Below are 19,646 nucleotides of genomic sequence, written 5' to 3'. Positions count from 1 at the left end.
GGTCACAGCTGTTTTAAATACTTTGTCAATTCTAACATTTGTGTTGTCTTAATGTTGACATTTATCCATTGTTTTTTCTCATTTAGTTGGAGATTTTCCAGGTTCTTGGTATGATTAGTGACTACCAATTGAAACCTGAAAAACTTTTATGTTATGAGACTCTGTATCTTATTTAATTCTTCTGTTTTATTTGGCTTTCTCTAACATTGCTCTGACAGACAAAGGGGTATGTGCATATTCCTTATTGCCAGGTGGAGGTACTCAGCCTTCACTGTGACTCAAGGGAAGAAGGATCTCCTTGTTTTGGAGTTCTGATTCTCCATGTAGTCTCTACTGACAACATAGTGGGGATGGCCTTGGTACCTGTGGGCAATGGTGAAAGTCCTGACTCTCCACTAGGGTTGTTTTTCTTTGTTCCCCATTGGGTTCTTCTAACGTGACCTGTGTGGGAGGAGGAAGTGCATCTTGTTATTGCCAGGTGAAAGTAGAAATCCAGAGTACTCATGTGGTCTCCACAGACACCTTGGTGGGGTTGGGAGCAGGGCTGGTTCCCAGCCAGCAGGAACAATTATACCAGTTCCCTGCTTGGTCTTCTCTGACACCATCCTGGGTGGGATACCTGATTGGAGCTTTGCAAGGGCAGATGTCTAGTTTCCCCATTTCACCTTCACTGATGGGGGTGGGAGTGGGACTACAGGGTTTTTTCCTGTGGCGTTTGGCTAGAGTATTATCTAAAAGTTCTATCTTGTTAGGCTGCCTCTTTCTTGGCTGTTTGGCTAGAGAGAGAAGGCTTTTGTTGGGCCTTTTAATATATGCACCTACTGGTGTTTCCAGGCCACTGACCTATTTATTTCCAAGTCTGAGATATAGGAGGCTTAAAAGAAGACCCCCAAACCTCATCACAGTGTTGTTTCTCAGGTCCTGAGGTTCATATTTAGTCTGCCTTCTATCTATTTTTCAGAATCGTCTGTCTGTTTTACATATAATGTCCAGGTTTTAGCTGTATTTTTTTTAGGAGGAATAGGAAAAAATAGATCTAATTCATCTTCCTAGAGGTGGAAATCTATGTAAGAATTTTAGTCTAATTTTAAACCTTGCTGATTAATTTCATAAATTGGTATAGACCACTTAAAGTAATTTTAAGGGAGATAATAAATTTAAGAAATATTCTAGAGAGTATGAGTACATTTCTTACTTTTAATTTGATGTCCCATAAAATAGAAATTGCCACTTGGAAAGATATGGCTCATAAATCACCATAAGGTGTTTAAAATAAAAACAGCATAGAGTTGAGTGGAAGTCTACAGTTGCTTACCTAAAACTCTTGGGGGCAGATGTGCTTTAGTATTTAATATTTTTCATATTTTATACAAGCTTTTTATATGGCACTGTTAAAGAAGAAAAATGATCCATGGCACTTGTTAAAGAACAATAAGGCAGACTTTATTCAGGGCCACTACTACAAGGGGATTTTATTTTAATTTATTTTTAAAGTTTATTTTTGAGAGACAGCATGAGTCGGGGAGGGGTGGGGGGTGGGGACAGATAATCAGAAGTGGGCTCTGTACTGACAGCAGTGAGACTAACATGGGCTCAAACCCACAAACCATGAGATCATGACCTGAACCAAAGTCAAACACTCAACCAACTGAGCCACCCAGGTGCCCCCAGTGTCATTTTATTATAGGGGAGATGGATCAGTACAGCTCTGAATATAACAAGGACAATTGGAGATTTATAGCCAAGGAGCAAGTTGGGAGTCAGTGGATGGAAAATTACTAGGAGGTAAGTTAATTCTTTGCTAGACTGACCTAACAGGATTCTTACTGAAGATAGGCCAGAGTGAAAAGATAGTCAGGGTAAGGAATAAGGAGGAATCTGATCAGATATCAAGGGTGTGGGAATTTTACTAAACTGATGCTGTGGGATTCTTGCTAAAACTAGACAAATGATTCTAGAGTAGAACCCATAGTCCACTACTGGTCAGAGAGAGGACTCAGTAGAGCCTGATTCAAGTTTGGTTAAAGAAGAGAGTCTTTGTCAACTAACACCGCAACAGGGTTTAGTGCAGGATCTCTAAATCAAACACCTTAATATTTTTGCAGCAAGACATAAATATTCACACTAAGTAGGTTAAATAAAGATTATAAATAGCCTTACTTCAGGGAACTTATAAAAATATTCTTTTCATGACACTATAATTTAGTAATTGTAGACCTATAAAACCAGGTGTGTGTTAGGTGTGTCGCAGCATAAGCAGTTTGGCAGCTTGGTCTTAACACTCTTTGACCCAATGCATTGAAATTACTTGCACAATATTCTGCAGCCATTTGAGTTTGCAGTCTCTGCATCCTCAACCATTTATTTATTTGTTTGTTTTTAATTGGTTATTTTATTTGCAGAATTTTATTTGAAAAATTTTTTATTGAAGTATAGTTGACCAATAATGTTACATTAGTTTCAAGTGTACAACTTAGTGATTCAACAACTCTATATGTTACTATGCCCACAAGTGTAGCTACCATCTGTACAACACCATTACAGTACCACTGACTGTATTCCCAATGCTGTACCTTTCATCTCATGACTTATTCATTCCATAACTGGAAAGCCTATACTTTCTACTCCCCTTCACCCATCCCTCTGGCAACCATCAATCTGTTTTCTGTATGGCTCTGCTCCTGCTTTTTGTGTTCGTTTGTTAGGTCATTTGTTTTGTTTCTTAAATTCCATATATAAGTGAAATCATATGGTATTTATCTTTCTCTGACTTATTTAACTTAGCATTATGCCTTCTAGGGCCATTCATGTTGTTGCAAGTAGCAAGGGCTCCTCTCTTTTTTTTTTATGGCTGAGTAATATTCTATTGTGTATATGTGTGTGTAGCAAAGGGCACTTGAGTGGCTTCCATATCTTGACTGTTGTAAATAATGCTGCAATAAATGTAAGGGTGCATATATCTTTTTGAATTAGGGTTTTCATTTCTTTTGAGTAAACACCCAGTAGTGGAATTACTGGATCATATGGTAGTTCTATTTCTAATTTTTTGAGGAGTCTCCATACTATTTTCCACAGTGGCTGCACCAATTTACATTCCTACCAACAGTGCAAGAGGGTTCCTTTCCCCCAGCATCCTCACCAACACTTGGTATTTCTTGTCTTTTTGATTGTAGCCATTCTGACATGTAAGGTGATACCTCATTGTAGTTTTGATTTGCATTTCCCTGATGTATGAGTGATGTTGAGCACCTTTTCATGTGTGTCTGTTGGCCATTTGTATGGCTTCTTTGGCAAAATATCTATTCAGGTTCTCTGCCCATTTCTTAATCAAATGATGATGATGATGATGATGATGATGATTTGGTATTGTAGAAGTTCTTTATATATTTTGGATATTAACTTCTTATTGGTTACATCATTTGCAATATCTTCTCCCATTCACTGGGTTATCCTTGTGTTTTGTTGGTGGTTTTCTTCACTGTGCAAAAGATTTTTATTTTGGTGTAGTTCCAATGGCTTATTATTGCTTTTATTTCCCTTGCTTTAGGTGGCATATTTAGAAAGATGGGTTGGTCTGTTTTTTGGCCAATGTCAAAGAAACTAACTCCTATATTTTCTTCTAGGAGTTTTTTTAGGTCTCACATCAGGTCTCTTAAACTTTAAGTTCATTTTTGTGTACGGTATAAGAAAGTGCCCCCCCTTCAAAGAAAGTGGTCCAGTTTCATTCTTCTGCATGTATCTGTCCAGTTTTCCCAGCACCATTTGTTGAACAGACTGTGTTTCCCCTTTGTCTATTCTTGCCTCCTTTGTCACAGTGGGGTTATTTCTGGGCTCTTTATTCTCTTGATCTATGTGTCCATTTTTTTTGCCAGTGCCATCCTGTTTTGATTATTATAGCTTAGTAGCATATCTTGAAATCTGGGATTGTGATACATCCCGTTTTGTGCTTTTAAGATTGTTTTGGCTATACAGGGTCTTTTGTGGTTCCATACAAATTTTGGGATTATTCATTCTAGTTCTGCAAAAAATACTATTGGTGTTTTGATAGGCATTGCACTGAATCTGTAGATTGCTGTGGATAGAGTTGTCTTTAATCATTTTAAACTCATTTAAAATATTGACAAAATGCCTGCTTTCTCTGTTATTTTCCTAATGATTAACTCATTGGAAACAATGCTTAATTTTTTTTTAAATCTGGGGTTTAGCTTAACACAGGAACGTCTCTGCTTATTAACAATGGCTTCCTCTCAATTTAGATGAAGAAGAAGATAGTGATGAATCAAGTGAAGAAGAATCCAGCCTAGAGAGTGATGAAGATGAGTCTGGATCTGATGATGAGGTTTTTGATGACTCTATTTGCCCAACAAGTAAGTTGGGGAATGCCATATGCTCTCTGTGAAGTGTGAAGATGGACTGACCCTACTAAGGAGGTCCCTTTTTGGTTCTCAATTGTCTCATAATAAAATTTAAGGCAAGGCTGGTTAAAAATGAATGAAGTATAGTCAATGAATACTTTCTTTTTTGGCCCTCTGGATGATTTATTTTCTTTTCCATTAGGCAGCCATTTATGAATGACAAAGTTGCAGATAATTTATAGTTGATTCACAAATTATGTAGCAATTTTTATTTTATAGAGAAATGATGGATTGCGCTGTGTGTATATTGTTTTTACAAAGCTTTCCCAGTTTGACAAACCTATTCAAATTTTCGTAATTTAAAGTCTGCTTTGTAAAGGTACTTTGTACCAGTTTCGTGAGGATGCTTAGCAATTTATATTAACTGTTTTCACTGGTAAAACCAGTCTGAAGCAGCCCAGGCTCAATAGATGAATAGTCCAGTGCAGGGAAAACAATTTCTTTTTGGTCTGAAATTTATTTTTCTAACAATTTTCTATAAATTTAAAATCAAATTTTTAAAGTTTCAATTCAAATAAAGTTTGTCTTATTTTAATGTAAACAAGAGACTTCCTATAATCATATACATGAGTGAATAAGCTCAAAAGATTAAATAAAACTAATTTTACAGCAGGATTAAATGGTCTGACAAAAGTCTTGCAGCTCATTTAGTGGTGGAACTAGGGTTAGAACTAAGGTTTCCAAATTCTATTGTAATACTGTTATTTTCACATTCTTTATCTATTGCTTGGTAGATAAATGTCGCTGTGGTGTGATCAAGTGGAAATTAACAGAGAGATACTGTACCTGAATTCCACTGTGTCACATATCAGCTCTCTGAGACGCAGGGTCCTTACCTATAAAGTAGGAACAACAGTTTCTACCTTGCAAGACCCTATGAGCTTTGAGTGGGATAATGTGCATAAAGGGCCTCAGAACGTCAGTACTGTATCATAATTACTACCATGATTACTTATACTATTAATAATTTCCACCTGGAACAATGGAACCCTAAGGGTAGTGATTATTAATTTTTTAAAAGTTTATTTATTTCTTTTCAGGGAAGGGAGGGAGAGAGAGAATAAAAGGAGAGGAGAGGAGAGAGAACCCCCAGCAGGCTCTACACTAACAGCATAAAGCCCAAAGTGGAGCCCAATCTCATGGACCTTGAGATCATGACCTGACCAAAAAAACAAAAGTCAGATGCTTAACCAACTGAGCCACCCAGGCGCCCCAGTCATTATTAATTCTGAAGCCCCAAAGTCTACACCTCTACAATGACCACATCCGTAACAATGAGACTTCTTTTTAATCTTGACTGTCTTTTCAGATTGCGATGTGGGTCTTTTTGAACTGGCCATTCAACTTCGGGAGAAAAGGCTGGACATCGAGGAGTCCTTAGTTGAAGAAAAGAAAATTGTTGATAACCTCCAAAAGGAATATGATACACTATCCAAAAAAGTATGGCGGTGTGCCTACTTGCTTAGCCTTTCCCGCCGTGCTGTTTGTCCTCCCAGCGACAGCACTGTCCTCTCATAGCCGTGACCTAAGCTAGGACTTCTCCCCAAAGAAGAAACATTTTAGGTGTTTCCTTTTCAAGTGTATTTGTGGTGGAGGCTGTTGCTCTTTTGAAGATTGGATTCCTTTATCTAAATCATTGACATCCAAACTTTTTTTAATGTTTGTTTTGAGAGAGAGAGAGTGCATGTGTACGTGTGTGCATGTGAGTGGGGGAAGGGCAGAAAGAGAGAAGGAGAGAGAGAATCTCAAGCGGTCTCCATGCTGTCAGTGCAGAGCCCAATTTGGGGCTTAAGTTTATGAACCATGAGATCATGACTTGAGCTGAAACCAAGAGTCAGATGCCTAACCAATGGAGCCCCCCAGGCCCCCCTAAACTTTTTTTACTACATACTTCAAAAAAAATTGTAGGGCATGTATCCCCACAGTTAATGTACATTTATTTACAAATTGTAATCATGAACCATTGTGCTAATATATATTGTATCTTGGGAAACATTCACAAAAACAGAAATGAAAATAAGATAAAAATAAATGGAAATGGAAACTGATCTTTTCTATACCCCAGTAGATACTTAGTTGACCCTCTGGGATGTGTGCATCCCATGTTGGAGACCATGAAGCTAAACTGGCATAGTTATGTTGGTGTAATTATGTATTTGCTCATTTTCCCTCTTAGATACTTACTTAGATACTTAACATCGCTTAAATCCTACTTACAAATATTTTTAATAGATTGGTTCTCCTCCTGCAAATAGGAAATGATCTGGAAGACTTTCAAGTTTTTTAGATGAAGAACATGCTTTGTGAATATTTTAGTTACTATTTGGTTGCTTTACAGGCTTTTTTCCTTTCATTTATTGAGGTCATTATGCCCAAAAGAGATTCTCACCATTTTGACAGAGACTTTCTATGCCAAGAGCTGCTTTTTATGCAGTAAATAAAAGGGAGATCAGGATATGCCTTCTGAACTCTTATTCACAAGACCTTTACAACCCTGGGGTCATTGGAATGATTGAAAAAGTGGTGTGGATCATGACACAGCAGGAAGAAGATAACATACATTCATTCCTAGGCTGCAAACTAGGATCATTCATTTAGGATCATTCATTTAATCACAGCCCAGGTCCTGCTCATCTCCCAAAATGTCCTCCTTTATCATCCACGGTATGTGGTCACTGACTCTTGCCCACATTTCACACGGGGCTTTCTACAGGTAAAAATTGTGGCAACTAATTTGAATGCGGCGGAGAAGGCCCTGGAAGCTTACCAGCGGGAGAAGCAGCAGCAGCTGAATGAACTGCTGGTTGTGGTCCCACTCAAGCTCCACCAGGTAAGGAGGCTGGAGCGGTGCCCCTCCCCGTCTGAGCAGAAAAGCACCACACCCAGGCTTTTCCAGAAAAGAGTCATGGATCACTAGTGGAAAGAAGTGCAGTCCTTTGCTGAGAATTCTACCTGAATAATGACACCTTAACTTTTCTTATCCATCCTCAGATTGTTATGAAAGAGAAATCGCCAAACCTAGGTATTTCCCGAGGGCCCATTATCATGTCAAAAGTCCAATTAGTTGTTTCAAGTCTGAGGAAATGAGGAGCCTATGACTCATTTCTTTTAATTTGTTTTTTTAGTTTATTTATTTTTTTAATAATCTCAAACCTAATGTGAGGCTTGAACTCAGGACCTCAAGATCAAGAGTCACATGTTCTTCTGACCAAGCCAGCCAGGTGCTCTGAGTAGCCAGCCTATGACTTAAGAAAGAAAGGGCTTGGAAGTTGAAATCTTGGATCTTGTGTCTAGGTCACTTTTCACACCACCTTTAAGTAGACTAGAACTAATGGTGCAAGAATTATCTTAATCTCTGCTTGTTAATGAGGAAGGGCAGGACAAAAGAAAAGTGTCCTTTTTCTTTTTTCCCTCTTTGCCCATTTCCACACGCCATTCGAATTACAACTTACATTAAAATGCAAAGATGCATATCAGTGAGAGAAAAGGCCTATCATACCCTCATATTTTGTCAAGTAGAGAGAGAAAGCTGTTTTAAAAGGAAAGCCTTAGATCAGCCTCACATATATTTTGTGTAACCTGACCCAAACTGGATTAGCCATATAAAAGCAATTTATCTAATATCCCCACCCTGAAATGCTTGTTCCCTGGTTATGCAGTACTCGTTAGGCATAGGCTGTGGGAAGATTTGCTGTCTCTGAAGGGACACGATGTGGCTTACTATCTGAAGGCAACTTCCTGCTTTCCCTTACTCGCTAGTGGGAATGATAGAAGTCCAAAGGCGATGACCTAAAACAAGGCACTGAGAAGGAAGTGCTTTCTATGATCTTACATTTTGTTCGATCTTTGTTTTTATTTTTGTTTGTTTTGATAGATAGAGCATATAGTGTTGGGAGAAATACCTAATGATCTTTCTGGAACCTTGGTCTTTTCTAACCATTCCTTGAGACGGCTGCAAGAGCGAATCCTACAACTCCAGGAGGAAAATTCCCAGCAGCAAAAGCTCAACAAAGAATACCGGGATAGGCGTAAACAGCTTTTCCGAGAAAAGAGAGAGATGGCAAAAAATATAAGCAGTGAGTAAGCACACGGTTCATCTAGTACTATCTGTTGATGAGAAGGAACCGTCTCCGACTCTGAAAACAGTAACAATCACAAAATCAGAACCACTGAGAGCAAGGAGACACCTTCTTGTCTTCCTAGTTGCCATCTCTCCTCAAACCACTGAAGGGTCCCCTCTTGTTTTAAAAGAATGAGTCTTTTATCATAGAAACTATTTCTCTTAAAAGTTTTTATGGGGGCGCCTGGGTGGCTCAGTCGGTTAAGCCTCTGACTTCAGCCAGGTCAGATCTCAGGCTCCTGGGTTCAAGCCCGCATCGGGCTCTGTGCTGACGGCTAGCTCGGAGCCTGGAGCCTGCTTCCGGTTCTGTGTCTCCTTCTCTCTCTGCCCCTCCCCCTCTCATGCTCTGTCTCTCTCTGTATCAAAAATAAATAAAACTTTTAAAAAAAGGTTTTATGCATGACAAAATATAGAGTAACATGCTAACCACCAAGCTTAAGAAATTGGAACATGGAAGGGACAACTGGACCCCCTTCTCTTTCAGAAACTATCTGCTGTCCCCCTGCCCAGGGTCACCTGGCAGGTAAACACACATGCATCTCTGTGTATTCCACAATAAATGGAACCTTGTGCATATTTTTAACTGTACTATTGTTCATATCATTTTGCAGTCCACTTTATTAAAACAGTTTTTGAGAGGTATCCATACTGCTATAGATCATTTATTCACTTTAACTGCTGCTACAATATTCCATTGTAGGACTTGGAAAGAATTTATTTCTTCAATCTTGTGTTGATGGCTATTTAGGGTATTTTTTTTTATTTTAACAGTTTCATTTATTTTTGAGAAAGTGAGAATGAGCACTAGTGGGGGAGGGGCAGAGAGACAGAGGGAGAGAGAGAAAGAGAGAAAGAGACAGACAGAATCGGAAGCAGGCTCCAGGCTTTTAGCTGTCAGCATAGAGCCTGACATGGGGCTCGAACCTATGAACTGTGAGATCATGACCTGAGCTGAAGTCGGATGCTCAACTGACTGAGCCATCCAGGTGTCTGATATTTAGGGTATTTCTAATTTTTGTAATTACAGAGTTAGAGTAAACCTTCTTGTACACCTCTCCCTGTGCACGTGAGAAGGTGAATCCCCAGCACTGGGGTCTCTGGTTTGTACTGGGAGGTATCCATTTCCAGCTCTCCTGTACATTGCCCAGAGTGGTTGTAACATTTTAATCCTCACCCCCACCCCGCTCTCCTCCTCTTCGCTCGCAGTGTGGGAGAATTGCCCAGGCTCCAGATTCTCAGGAACATTTGATGCTGTCAGACTTTAATATTTTTGCCAGCCTGGCAGATGTTAAATTGTATTTCACTGTGGGTTTTATTCATGTTTCTTGGATTCTGGTGAGGTTGAACATCTTTGTGTACATTTATTTACCATTTATTTGTGTTTTCTTTTCTGTAAATTGCCTCTTATATACTTCACCTACTTTTTTACTTCTATTTCTTGTTTTCTTATTGATTTTAGGGAGTTCTTTCTGTATTCTGTCTTTGTCCATTAAGTGTACTTCAAATTTCTTCTAGTTTGTGACTTTTTTAGTTTAGTGTGTCTTTTTTGGGATATAGACATTTAAAATCTTAATATAGTTAATTTTATCAAAGATTTTTGCATTGTGTCTGTGTGTACGTCCTAAGAAATCCTTTACTGTTTTCAGATCATAAAAATATTTTGTCCACATTTTCCTCTATGACTAGTGTTCTTCATATTTGCATTTTTAATCTGGAGTTAAGGTGGATATTATAAGATGTACAGTATAAAGAATACTATCCCTTAAAATACTTTTTGTAATATTTGATATGTGGGAACATAAGTGTAAGTTGTGAAGTTTCCAACTTTAAAAATAACAACATCACTGATACTTTAGCATCTACTTTAATGACACAGAACTGTACTGTACAATTTAAAATGATTAAAATGATACATTTTCTGTTGTGTATTTTACATTTGAATAATGTGTATATATATTTAATTTTTTAATTATTTATTGTTGAGAGAGAGAGTGTGAGCAGGGGAGAGGCAGAGAGAGAGGGAGACAGAATGTGAAGCAGGCTCCAGGCTCTGAGCTGTCAGCACAGAGCCTGATGCAGGGGTCCAACTCACAAGCTGTGAGATCATGACCTGAGCCAAAGTCGGATGCCCAACCCACTGAGCCACCCAGGCGCCCCTATATATATTTTTTCTTTAATCTGAAAAAGAAATGGGAAGCCTATCGTTGTCAACTCGTCAACCAATCCAAGTTGCTTGGATTTGTAGAGGCCAGTTTCCAATGAGTGCTGTTGCTTCTGCCTCCATGGGTGGCTGGATTATAAAATAAAAAAAAAATACACATTAGGACTCCATGTTTAAATAACACTTATTTGAAACACAGTTTTCTTAGGTGTAGGCCTTCTCATGTACTTCACATTCCTCTGGCTTCTGTAGCTCATGAATGTTGTTTATATTTGAAAGTGCTATTCATCAAACCAAGGATTAAACTTGTATGAAAACAAGGAAAGAAGCTTGTTTCCCTTTGGGTAAACTCTGGGAAGATGTGTGAAGATGAAATGAGGTATTCAAATTTTCAGACTGTTAATGGAAATAAAATGGAATAGGCCATGTGGTAGAAATTTTTTCAGCAACTTTCAGTTCTTCTCTCACCCATCCCCCCAGCCCAATTTCTGTAAAGCAAGTTATGAGTCTGGTTAAATACTGATCTGATTCCAAAAGTGGAACTAGGAATGGGCTCCTTTTCGTAAGCCAGAGAGCAAAGGCTTAGCAGTGACGAGAAATACCATAGTTGGCCTGTTGTTGCCTTCTTTCCTCCCCAGACCCAATGGGTAAGAAGAAGAGAGACTAGAACATGATGATGGGAAGAGGTAAGTTCACTCTATTCCAAGGATAACACAGCTCCAGGCCATGGGGAATGCATGTGGTAAACATTCCAGAAGGCTTTATGTCTCCAGTGAACACTAGCTGGACTGAGTAGGAGAAAGGCATAGGCTCGTTCCACAGGGAGGATGGCAAGGACCGGAGTCCATGTCCAGTACACGAGGCTGTCCTGAGAAGGGGTATTAGCTGGAGGAAGTCAAAGTTCTTACTGAGAGGCCAAGCAGGCAGAGCCACAGGCTACCACACATGCGCAAATGTTCTAACCTTAACTTTTGCATCACTGAGTATCATGACCACCACGTTACACAAGTCACTGGGAACCCTGCTCATATAGAAGAGAAGTGAATAACCCTGGACTGTGCACAGTGGCAGCCGTGCCAGTTACACCATTGTATTCAATCATAACAATGATACCAGAATGCAAACTTCTGCACTGTAGCAGAATTGTATCATCTCATTATACTTTAGAGCCTTCAGACTTAGGGGACAGTCTGGTGACTGGGAAAGTCTGAGGAGCTCAGACCCCACAAATGGAATTTCCCACCAGATGTTCTAGTGTTCTTATGTTGTGGAAAGATGGAAAACAAAAGTAAAATAATATTGCATGTTATATGGAAATCATTGCTAAGAAGAGAAATTAAGAAGGGGCCAAAAAGGAGAGTGCTTAGGTGAGTAGGGGCCAGGAACTGCTCCCTGGAAACGTGGCTTACCAGTTAAGGTGAGGTTTTCCCTGGTTAGAGGTTGAGGACCTGCTCTTAGTTACCACTTCAGGACTGAGTGTATTGGAAAGGAGCCTTTTACCCATCTCACAACTTGCTTTCAGAAAATGTGCTGAGGAGAGGAAGCCATGTGGTTATTTGGGGAAGAACATTCCAGTCAGTGGGAACTGAGAGGGAGTGAGTCTGGAGTGTTTGAGAAGCATACAGGAGGCCACTGATTCTGGAATTAATGAGGAGACAAGTGTAGAGCAGGAGGTGGGAGAGATAACAGGGGCAGGACAGACCTTGCAGGGCCTCATGAACTGCTGCAGTGACTAATTTTTACATGGACTAGGACAGAACTTTCCTCTAAGTGCCTGCTCTGTTCTTAACCCCAGATGCTATAGAGATCAGTAGTTAAGAAAAAAAATTTTGAAGCATGCCTAGTCTAGTTGGGACCCATTAACAGTCTGAGGAGGGACCCCTCAGAGCATGTAAGCCAGCTAGGAAAGCTGAGTCTGCTTTACTCAGGATTTTCAAGTAGATGAAAAGACAACACAAGAATGGGCATTGTAGGTGAGCAAAGGAGCAGGTGAAGAGTCACAGCGGGAAAAATCAACTGGTAACAAAATCCCGTACCATCCTCTGGCAAAAGCCGTTCTATCGAATGTTGTCGTTACTAGTATTGTTCATTTAATACCCATGGAGCCACTGAACAACCTAAGACAGTGATGTCTTCTTTTAGAAATGGAAGAAACGGTCCGTCAGCTAATGATCAGCAAGTTTGGCCGCGTGGTAAACCTAGAAGCCCTTCAGACACTTTCTGTGAATACAACGCTTGAAGAGCTAAAGATCAAAAAACTTCGAAAGGAGCTAGCGAATGCAAAGGAAATGAAGATGTGGGAGGTATGGACGGGAGGACAGGTGACCCACCTTGGCTGAACCTGGGTTGAGGCAAGAAATGCAGTCAGTGGTTCCTGTGAAACATCCGTGCAGCCAGAGACGAGTCTGTGAGCCCCACGTGGCTCCTCCATGACCTTAAGCCTGTCTCATCAGCATCCTTACCATTCACTTAGTTGAAGGGACTTGCCTATCTTGGAGTGAAAGCACCAGCACTGGGCTTGGGGGTCTTAAGTACATGGAAATACGATGACAAAATGGCATGGATGATGACAAAGATGCCACTTTGAGGTCTACGTTAATGTATAAATAAATGCTCCAGCAGTGTTAAGAGATGGAACTGCTCTGCTCTGAGGGTCCCAATTATAGTATTCCCTCTAGCTTTTGCATGCTGTTAGTATCTGGAAATTAGAAAACACCTCTAAGTAATAAATTCTATAACCAGGTGTGGACTATTTAGCTAGTACGGTCTCAGAAGATCTTAATGCCTCCATGGTTCCCTAAGCTATGAGATAAGGCAGTGCCCCACTTATAGCCAGATGCAAGCATAGGAGCTTTATAGCTTTTATAAGCCCCCAGATCACCACGACACCTCTCGTTGCCAGTTTCACCTCATCAGGAGACAGGGTGGGAGAAGAGGTTCCTAGTGCTATCTTGTCTCATCTTTGCTGTCCAAGATTTACCACTAAGCTTTGAAGAAGCAAATTCCTGAAGTGTTCATGGTAATGGGACTGGTCCCTTTCAGGGGAATGCTGGAGGTCATGGGGGACACCTAAAATAGTTGTCTGACGCAAGAAGAGAACAAAGCAAAGCCACGAGGAGACATAGGCCATTCAAGCTGGAGGTTTGAGGAACCTGGGCCAAGACTGGGACAAGGACAATATATGAAAGCTTGCTGTTTCAATTAATATTCTTTCCTTTAAGCAATGAATAGCAGCATTCAGTATGCACGCTGATTTCATTCTTCAACAATAAAGCCGTATCTACCCTATTCTTACCTACTTTTACCCGTGAGCATACCTACATCCTGCTTTTCTTTAATCAACCCAGGGACAGTGCAGTTGGCCCTGGGTGCCTTTTAATATTGATTTCTGATTAAAATTTTCCATATGCATGCTTGCTGAATGGCTTTGATAAAATCTGGACGTGCACTTTTCTAATTCCTCTCTTATTCACTTAATCCATTTTGGATCTTTGCTCCCTGGCAGGAAAAGATTGCCCGAGTACAGTGGGAGCTGATGATGAAGACCAAGGAACACACCAAAAAGCTTCATCAGATGCATGATTTATGTATCGGAAAGAAGAAACTTGATTCTCGATTGAATATACTACAGAACCAGCAGGTATGTTACTGCTCTTCAGACTCTTTATCAGAATTGGGGAAACCCTGCAAAGGTAGCAATTCACACGAATATCAAGTACTGGCATTTAAACAAATTTTGATCTTAGACCACTTCCAGCCCATCTGGGTCCCTGAGGACAAGAAGTTGCTAGTTCCTACTTTATAAGTGAGACTGAGGGACTAGTTTTATTTTATGCCTTTTGGGTGCCATTAATTTACATATGTACTAATCTATGGGGTTTGCCTTGGCCCTGGAGAAATGAGATTATTTAGGTACAAATGATATCAATATAATCCCTAAATTTGGTGTCAAATACCTATTTCCAATATGGGTATCTTTAATTGTAGGACCTCACATTACCTTATTAAAACTCTTGTTACTTTGTATGGCTTTCACCTTGTTCTTACATAATTCTTACTGAGCCTGACATAACACTTAATATGTACTATATGGTGGATAATTCTTATTTGATACAGGTTTACCTGACTCAAGGTTCACCTAGATGAGGTGCCCTCTGGCAACCTAACACAAATATGACATATTTAATTTTTTAAATGCTTTTAATTTTTTAAAGTATTTTTTATTCATTTTGAGGGAGGGAGGGGCAGAGGGGAGGGAGGGGGAGAGAGAGAATGAATGAATGAATGAATGAATGAATGAATGAATGAATGAATATCCCAAGCAGGCTCTGCACTGTCAGCATGGTGTCAAATGTGGGGCTCAAACTCACCAACTGTGAGATCATGACCTGAGTTAAAACCAGGAGTTGGGCACTTAACTGACTGAGCCACCCAGCTGCCCCAAAGGACATATTTTAAAATATATGTCATATTCTTATAATAGTATCTGCAAAGATGCACATTGTTTCTTTTGATTTTCTTTGTTTTGTTTTCTCTAATCATCCTGGAAATGGTCTAGCCAGGGGTTCTCTAAGTGTGTTCCCTTGAAGAACAGCATCAATATCACCTGGAGAATTTGTTAGAAATGCAAATTTTTAGGCCCCATCTGCATATCTACTGAATCAGCAGCTCTGGGGGTAAACTCAGCCAACTACTTAACAGGCCCTCTAGATGATTCTGATGTAGGCTAGAGTTTAAGAATCACTGGTCCAAGTACAAGTCTAGAAGAAAGAATGAGTAAGAATATTTGGGAGGCTAATAATTAGAGATTCAATATGAGAGGATGACTGGAATCTGAGTATCGAGGGCCTTTTAGCCACTCAAGAATTTTTGAGTGAAGAATCAAGATGGTGTTCCAGAAGGTTAATGCCTAAACAAGACCTTCACAGAATAAGCAGTCATAAACATTTTGTTGATTTTCTGTGCTTTGATAAGTCTAAACATGTTAGACAGAAAAGAATTTGAAGAGTTTGCACAGGAGATTGGTTGAATGGGAAAGGAAATTAATAGTATATGCCTCTTTACATAGCACATACATATACATATCTTTATATACACATCTTTACACATAGGGATATGTATGACAATAAAGTAATATATTTACATGCATAGTATCTTTACACAAGCTATCTCATACTACTACTCTCAAAATACTACTTTCCTAAGCTCAGAGTAGCTAAGTAACTTGCTCAGAGCTAATGCATGGTGCTTAGTTTCTTGGGGTTGTTTTTTTTGTTGTTGTTGTTGTTGTTTGCATTGTGCCTTAGTTTTTAAGCCAAGGTCTGTCCACCTCCAAAGCTGCCTCCATTTCTGCTATTCTTTCAACAATCTAGGCATGAATTGGGATATATAGATGGCAAGAACAAAAAAGTGTCAGAGAACATTTCAAAGTAAGAATAGCTATACTTTGAGTGGATGCAATGAGGAAAATGAGGGAAAGTTAAGGCGACTTCAAAGTGACTCAGTGGGGTCACAGCCTGAGTGATGAAGCCGTGAGCTGGTGCACAAGGTTAGCTACAAGTGGCCAAAAGCCCCATGGAGAGTAGCTGAAAATAGGGGTTCTTTTCCTCACTTAGCAAGAAGTCTGAGAAGGCTGAGAGTTTTAGGCTTAGCAGGTCTCTGTAAAACCTGGGCCAATACCCCTGATTCTCTGATTCTTTGAAGGTTCCTTCAAGATCACGTGACGGCTGTTTCAGTTCTAAGCTTCACATCCGAATGCAAACGCTAGCCTCTCAGGTCCCTTTTACTAAGAAAGCAAGTGTTTTCTGCTTATATGCACATGGCTACCTGTAGATGGAAGAGAAACTGGGGAAGGCGTGTTTAGCTTTTATAGCCCTTAGAGTGAAGGCGGGCAGGGGAGAGGAGGCAGAAGGTATCTGGGTAACAGTCACCCCTTCTGAACTATGACGATGACGAGAGTGAGTAGAGGTAATGGACAAAACGGGCTTTTGGCTCCAGGTAACCTAGTTGTCACCCTGCTTCAAATCCTTAGTCATCCAGTGTCAAGGCCCAGTTGAATGAATCTCTCAGTCTAGCGTCCGCATCTGTGGGGTGGAGTAACAGCTTGTTCAGAGTCGTGCAGGGTACGTGAGACAGCACATGGAAAGCACCGGGTGCAGAGTGGACACTAGCGATGTGCTACCTTCCTCCCTTTAATGTGCCTTCAAAGTTTATTGAGCCCATACTTCTGTGACAAGCTCTGGGACGGGTGCTGGGTGTGAGATCCAGACCCAAGGGCCTCCTCTCTTACAGACACGGGATCTTGCGAGACAGGCATCAAACAGGCATTTAGGTTGGACCATATGAAAATGCCACCTTTTTAATCCTAAAAAGGGAGTCTCAAATATAAATTTCAGTGGTTCAATGTCATAATCACAATGATATATGAGGGATGTTCTGAAAGAACATAGAACAAGAAGCCTTATCTAGTCCACAGGGCAGAGGCCTCCCTAAAAGTGATGTCTGAAGCCTGAGCAGGAGTTGGCTGGACAAGGGAGGAGTCAGATGAGGAAACAGAGATTTCCTTTTTGGAAAACAAACTATAGGCTTGTCTTTTATGGTTGCAGTGCTGAGCCCTCCTCAGTAGGAGTGATGGAGAGCTAGCTTAATGGGATTTGCATTCTGAGAGTTACTCATTAGGCCAAAGGGACGCATTTCTAATGGTGGAATTTCAGTGGAGGACTTGATGGCCCCTTAAAATAAGGAGCAATGGGCATTTAAACGGACTGTGAGGTCGGCACCGCTAACAGGATGGGGAATTTTTCACATTCCAAAGGATGCTTAAAGCTGGGAGGTGTTTTCTTTCAACAGGGCAATGCCTTCCAGGGCCCTCGGAAAGCAGACATTGTGGCGAGAAAGAAGGTCACTGAACTGATCCAAGTCCAGGCAGAAAGGATTTTGGCCTTAACAGAAGAGATTGTTCTTCTGCGTAAGAAAGGTGGATGTATCCTCCCGCCCATTCAGCCTCCACAAGAGAAGGAGAAGCACATGGACCTTTAAGTTTGCTTTTTTTCTCAAATTTATCCCCGATTTCTGACATACAGCTTACCAGAGAAGTTCTTTGCTGCCTGCAGCAATCCTATGATCTTAAAGTGAACTTAGTCTAAGACTAGAGCCAGCCATATAGTATTGATCATTTTTCTCCAAGTTGGGTAGCTTAGAAAAGATGACAGCACCCCACATCTATTTCCCATGGGACTGAACCATTTTAGATCTGTTTGGAGACTACTGGGTTGAATATGGAGTCTCAGGGAAGGCTGTGTCTCTGCATCTGTGATATCTCATGTTCTGGGAAATTTATTTGGGTCTCTGAATTTTTAGCCATCAGCAAGGAAAAACTAGCAATTTGTGAGAAAATCTGCTTTTTTCAATCCTTGGGAAATAAACCCTGATGTTAAGTATTCTCTGAGAGGATGAAAAAAGAAAAGCACAAACTATCCAGCCAACAGTATCTTAGCATAAGAAATGCAAATTAGGATTGTGACATTGTTAACTTCACAGAGCAGTTATATGGGAGCTCAGGATGCAGGAAATGCAGACAGAACAGACCACGCTGGATCGCAGGAAGCAGGACACTGCCCCGCGTCTTGAACCACCCCTCACCCCTTGTGTCAGCAAACTCAGCTCTGAATGGAGCAGAGGGGTGTGTCTTGCAAAATGGTCAACAAGGAGGCTTTTCTCTGTAGATGTTTGCAGCTCTAACAGTATTTTAAGTATTCCCGTAGCTTCTCATGTCCTATGCCATTTTTGCTATATCTGATGTAGATGCGGAAGTAACGAATGGTCACGTCACTCTGGGAGATCATCTCTAACTGTGGCTTTTGATTGTGCATGATGTTCTGAACTAATTTGAGAGTGTCCTTTTCCGTTTGGGGGTAAGTGGTCATGGCTGTACCCATCTAAGAATGATGTGATATTTGGAATCGTATTAGTAAGAGAACATTAACACCTTAGATCCAGTGCTCTGTGGGTCCATATTAATGAGCTATTCCATTGAGCTGCCCCAGAATAGAAACTGGTCCCCGAGAAGGAACTGTGAGGAAGGCAATATTGCATCAATGTAGATGGTCACTCAGCAACGTCAATTCTTCCTAACCTGTGACTAACCTGATCTGTTCCCCAAATTAGATAGGACTTATTTCCTTTCAAAGATTCAAAAACACCTTCCATCACTTCCTCTGCTGTATGCCCTGAACTATGTGCGCCTTTCAAGCATTTAAAAAAATGCGCTACTCATAACTGAGAGTTTTACCTATTTACTGCTGCCTGAAAATTTCTCCCCCAGACATTGCTTAAAACTGCTTATCTCACCTGGTTTCTGAGGGTCAGGAACCCGGGAGGCACTGAGCGGGCCGTTTTGGGCCCCGAGTCCCTCAGGAGGTCCCCGTCAAGCTGTGAGCTGGGGCCCCGGCCATCTGAGGCTTGGCCCTGGCGGCAAGCGCTGCCTCCCGCCTCCCTCGCTTGGCTGGCTGGCTGCAGGCTCCGCTCCTCGCTGGCCTCCACAGTGAGCGACCGCCTGGATGAAGTGGTTGGTCTCCGCGGAGACGCCGTCCCCCAGGCGGTAGCGAGGGCCAGGGGAAGTTACGTAATTTCCTGGCCTCATTTTATTATCCGACAAATGAAGGATTTGGAGAAGTTCTCTTTCCCATTCTGAAATTCTGTGATTCTATTTGCAGCAAGAATGACTTTAGAGTCTGTGGGAGAGCCACGGCAAAGAGTCCAGGACTTTTTCAACTCTGTAAAACCCATCGGCATTATTACTGTTTTTCCTCAAATCAAACTGGGCTAAACCATCACGTAAGTCCACAATAGTCAGGCCTTCATCCAATAGGCAATATAGTTAATACTCATTTGTTTTTATTTTGAATTGGACAAGACCTATAGCTAGACGATTAGAAATTAGCTTCATTTC

At 40.8% G+C, this 19,646-nt stretch overlaps 1 protein-coding gene across 1 annotated transcript in view; it reads left to right on the top strand.

Annotated features, from left to right (window-relative positions):
- The window catches only part of CFAP44 (cilia and flagella associated protein 44), a 143,861-nt gene extending 125,174 nt beyond the window's left edge, over positions 1–18,687 (top strand). The window contains exons 29-35 of the mRNA XM_029939323.1: positions 4,257–4,367; positions 5,725–5,855; positions 7,129–7,245; positions 8,290–8,491; positions 12,839–12,999; positions 14,202–14,336; positions 17,546–18,687. Of these exons, the coding sequence (XP_029795183.1) occupies positions 4,257–4,367; positions 5,725–5,855; positions 7,129–7,245; positions 8,290–8,491; positions 12,839–12,999; positions 14,202–14,336; positions 17,546–17,734 (1,046 nt within the window). The 3' untranslated portion in view covers positions 17,735–18,687. The remainder of the gene's footprint in view (positions 1–4,256; positions 4,368–5,724; positions 5,856–7,128; positions 7,246–8,289; positions 8,492–12,838; positions 13,000–14,201; positions 14,337–17,545) is intronic.
- Positions 18,688–19,646: the final 959 nt, after the last annotated feature.

The sequence above is a fragment of the Suricata suricatta genome, chromosome 5 (assembly GCF_006229205.1).
Source record: "Suricata suricatta isolate VVHF042 chromosome 5, meerkat_22Aug2017_6uvM2_HiC, whole genome shotgun sequence".
NCBI classification, from domain to species: Eukaryota; Metazoa; Chordata; class Mammalia; order Carnivora; family Herpestidae; genus Suricata; species Suricata suricatta.
Note: the sequence above shows the minus strand (reverse complement) of the source record. Positions and strands in the feature narration are given on the sequence as shown.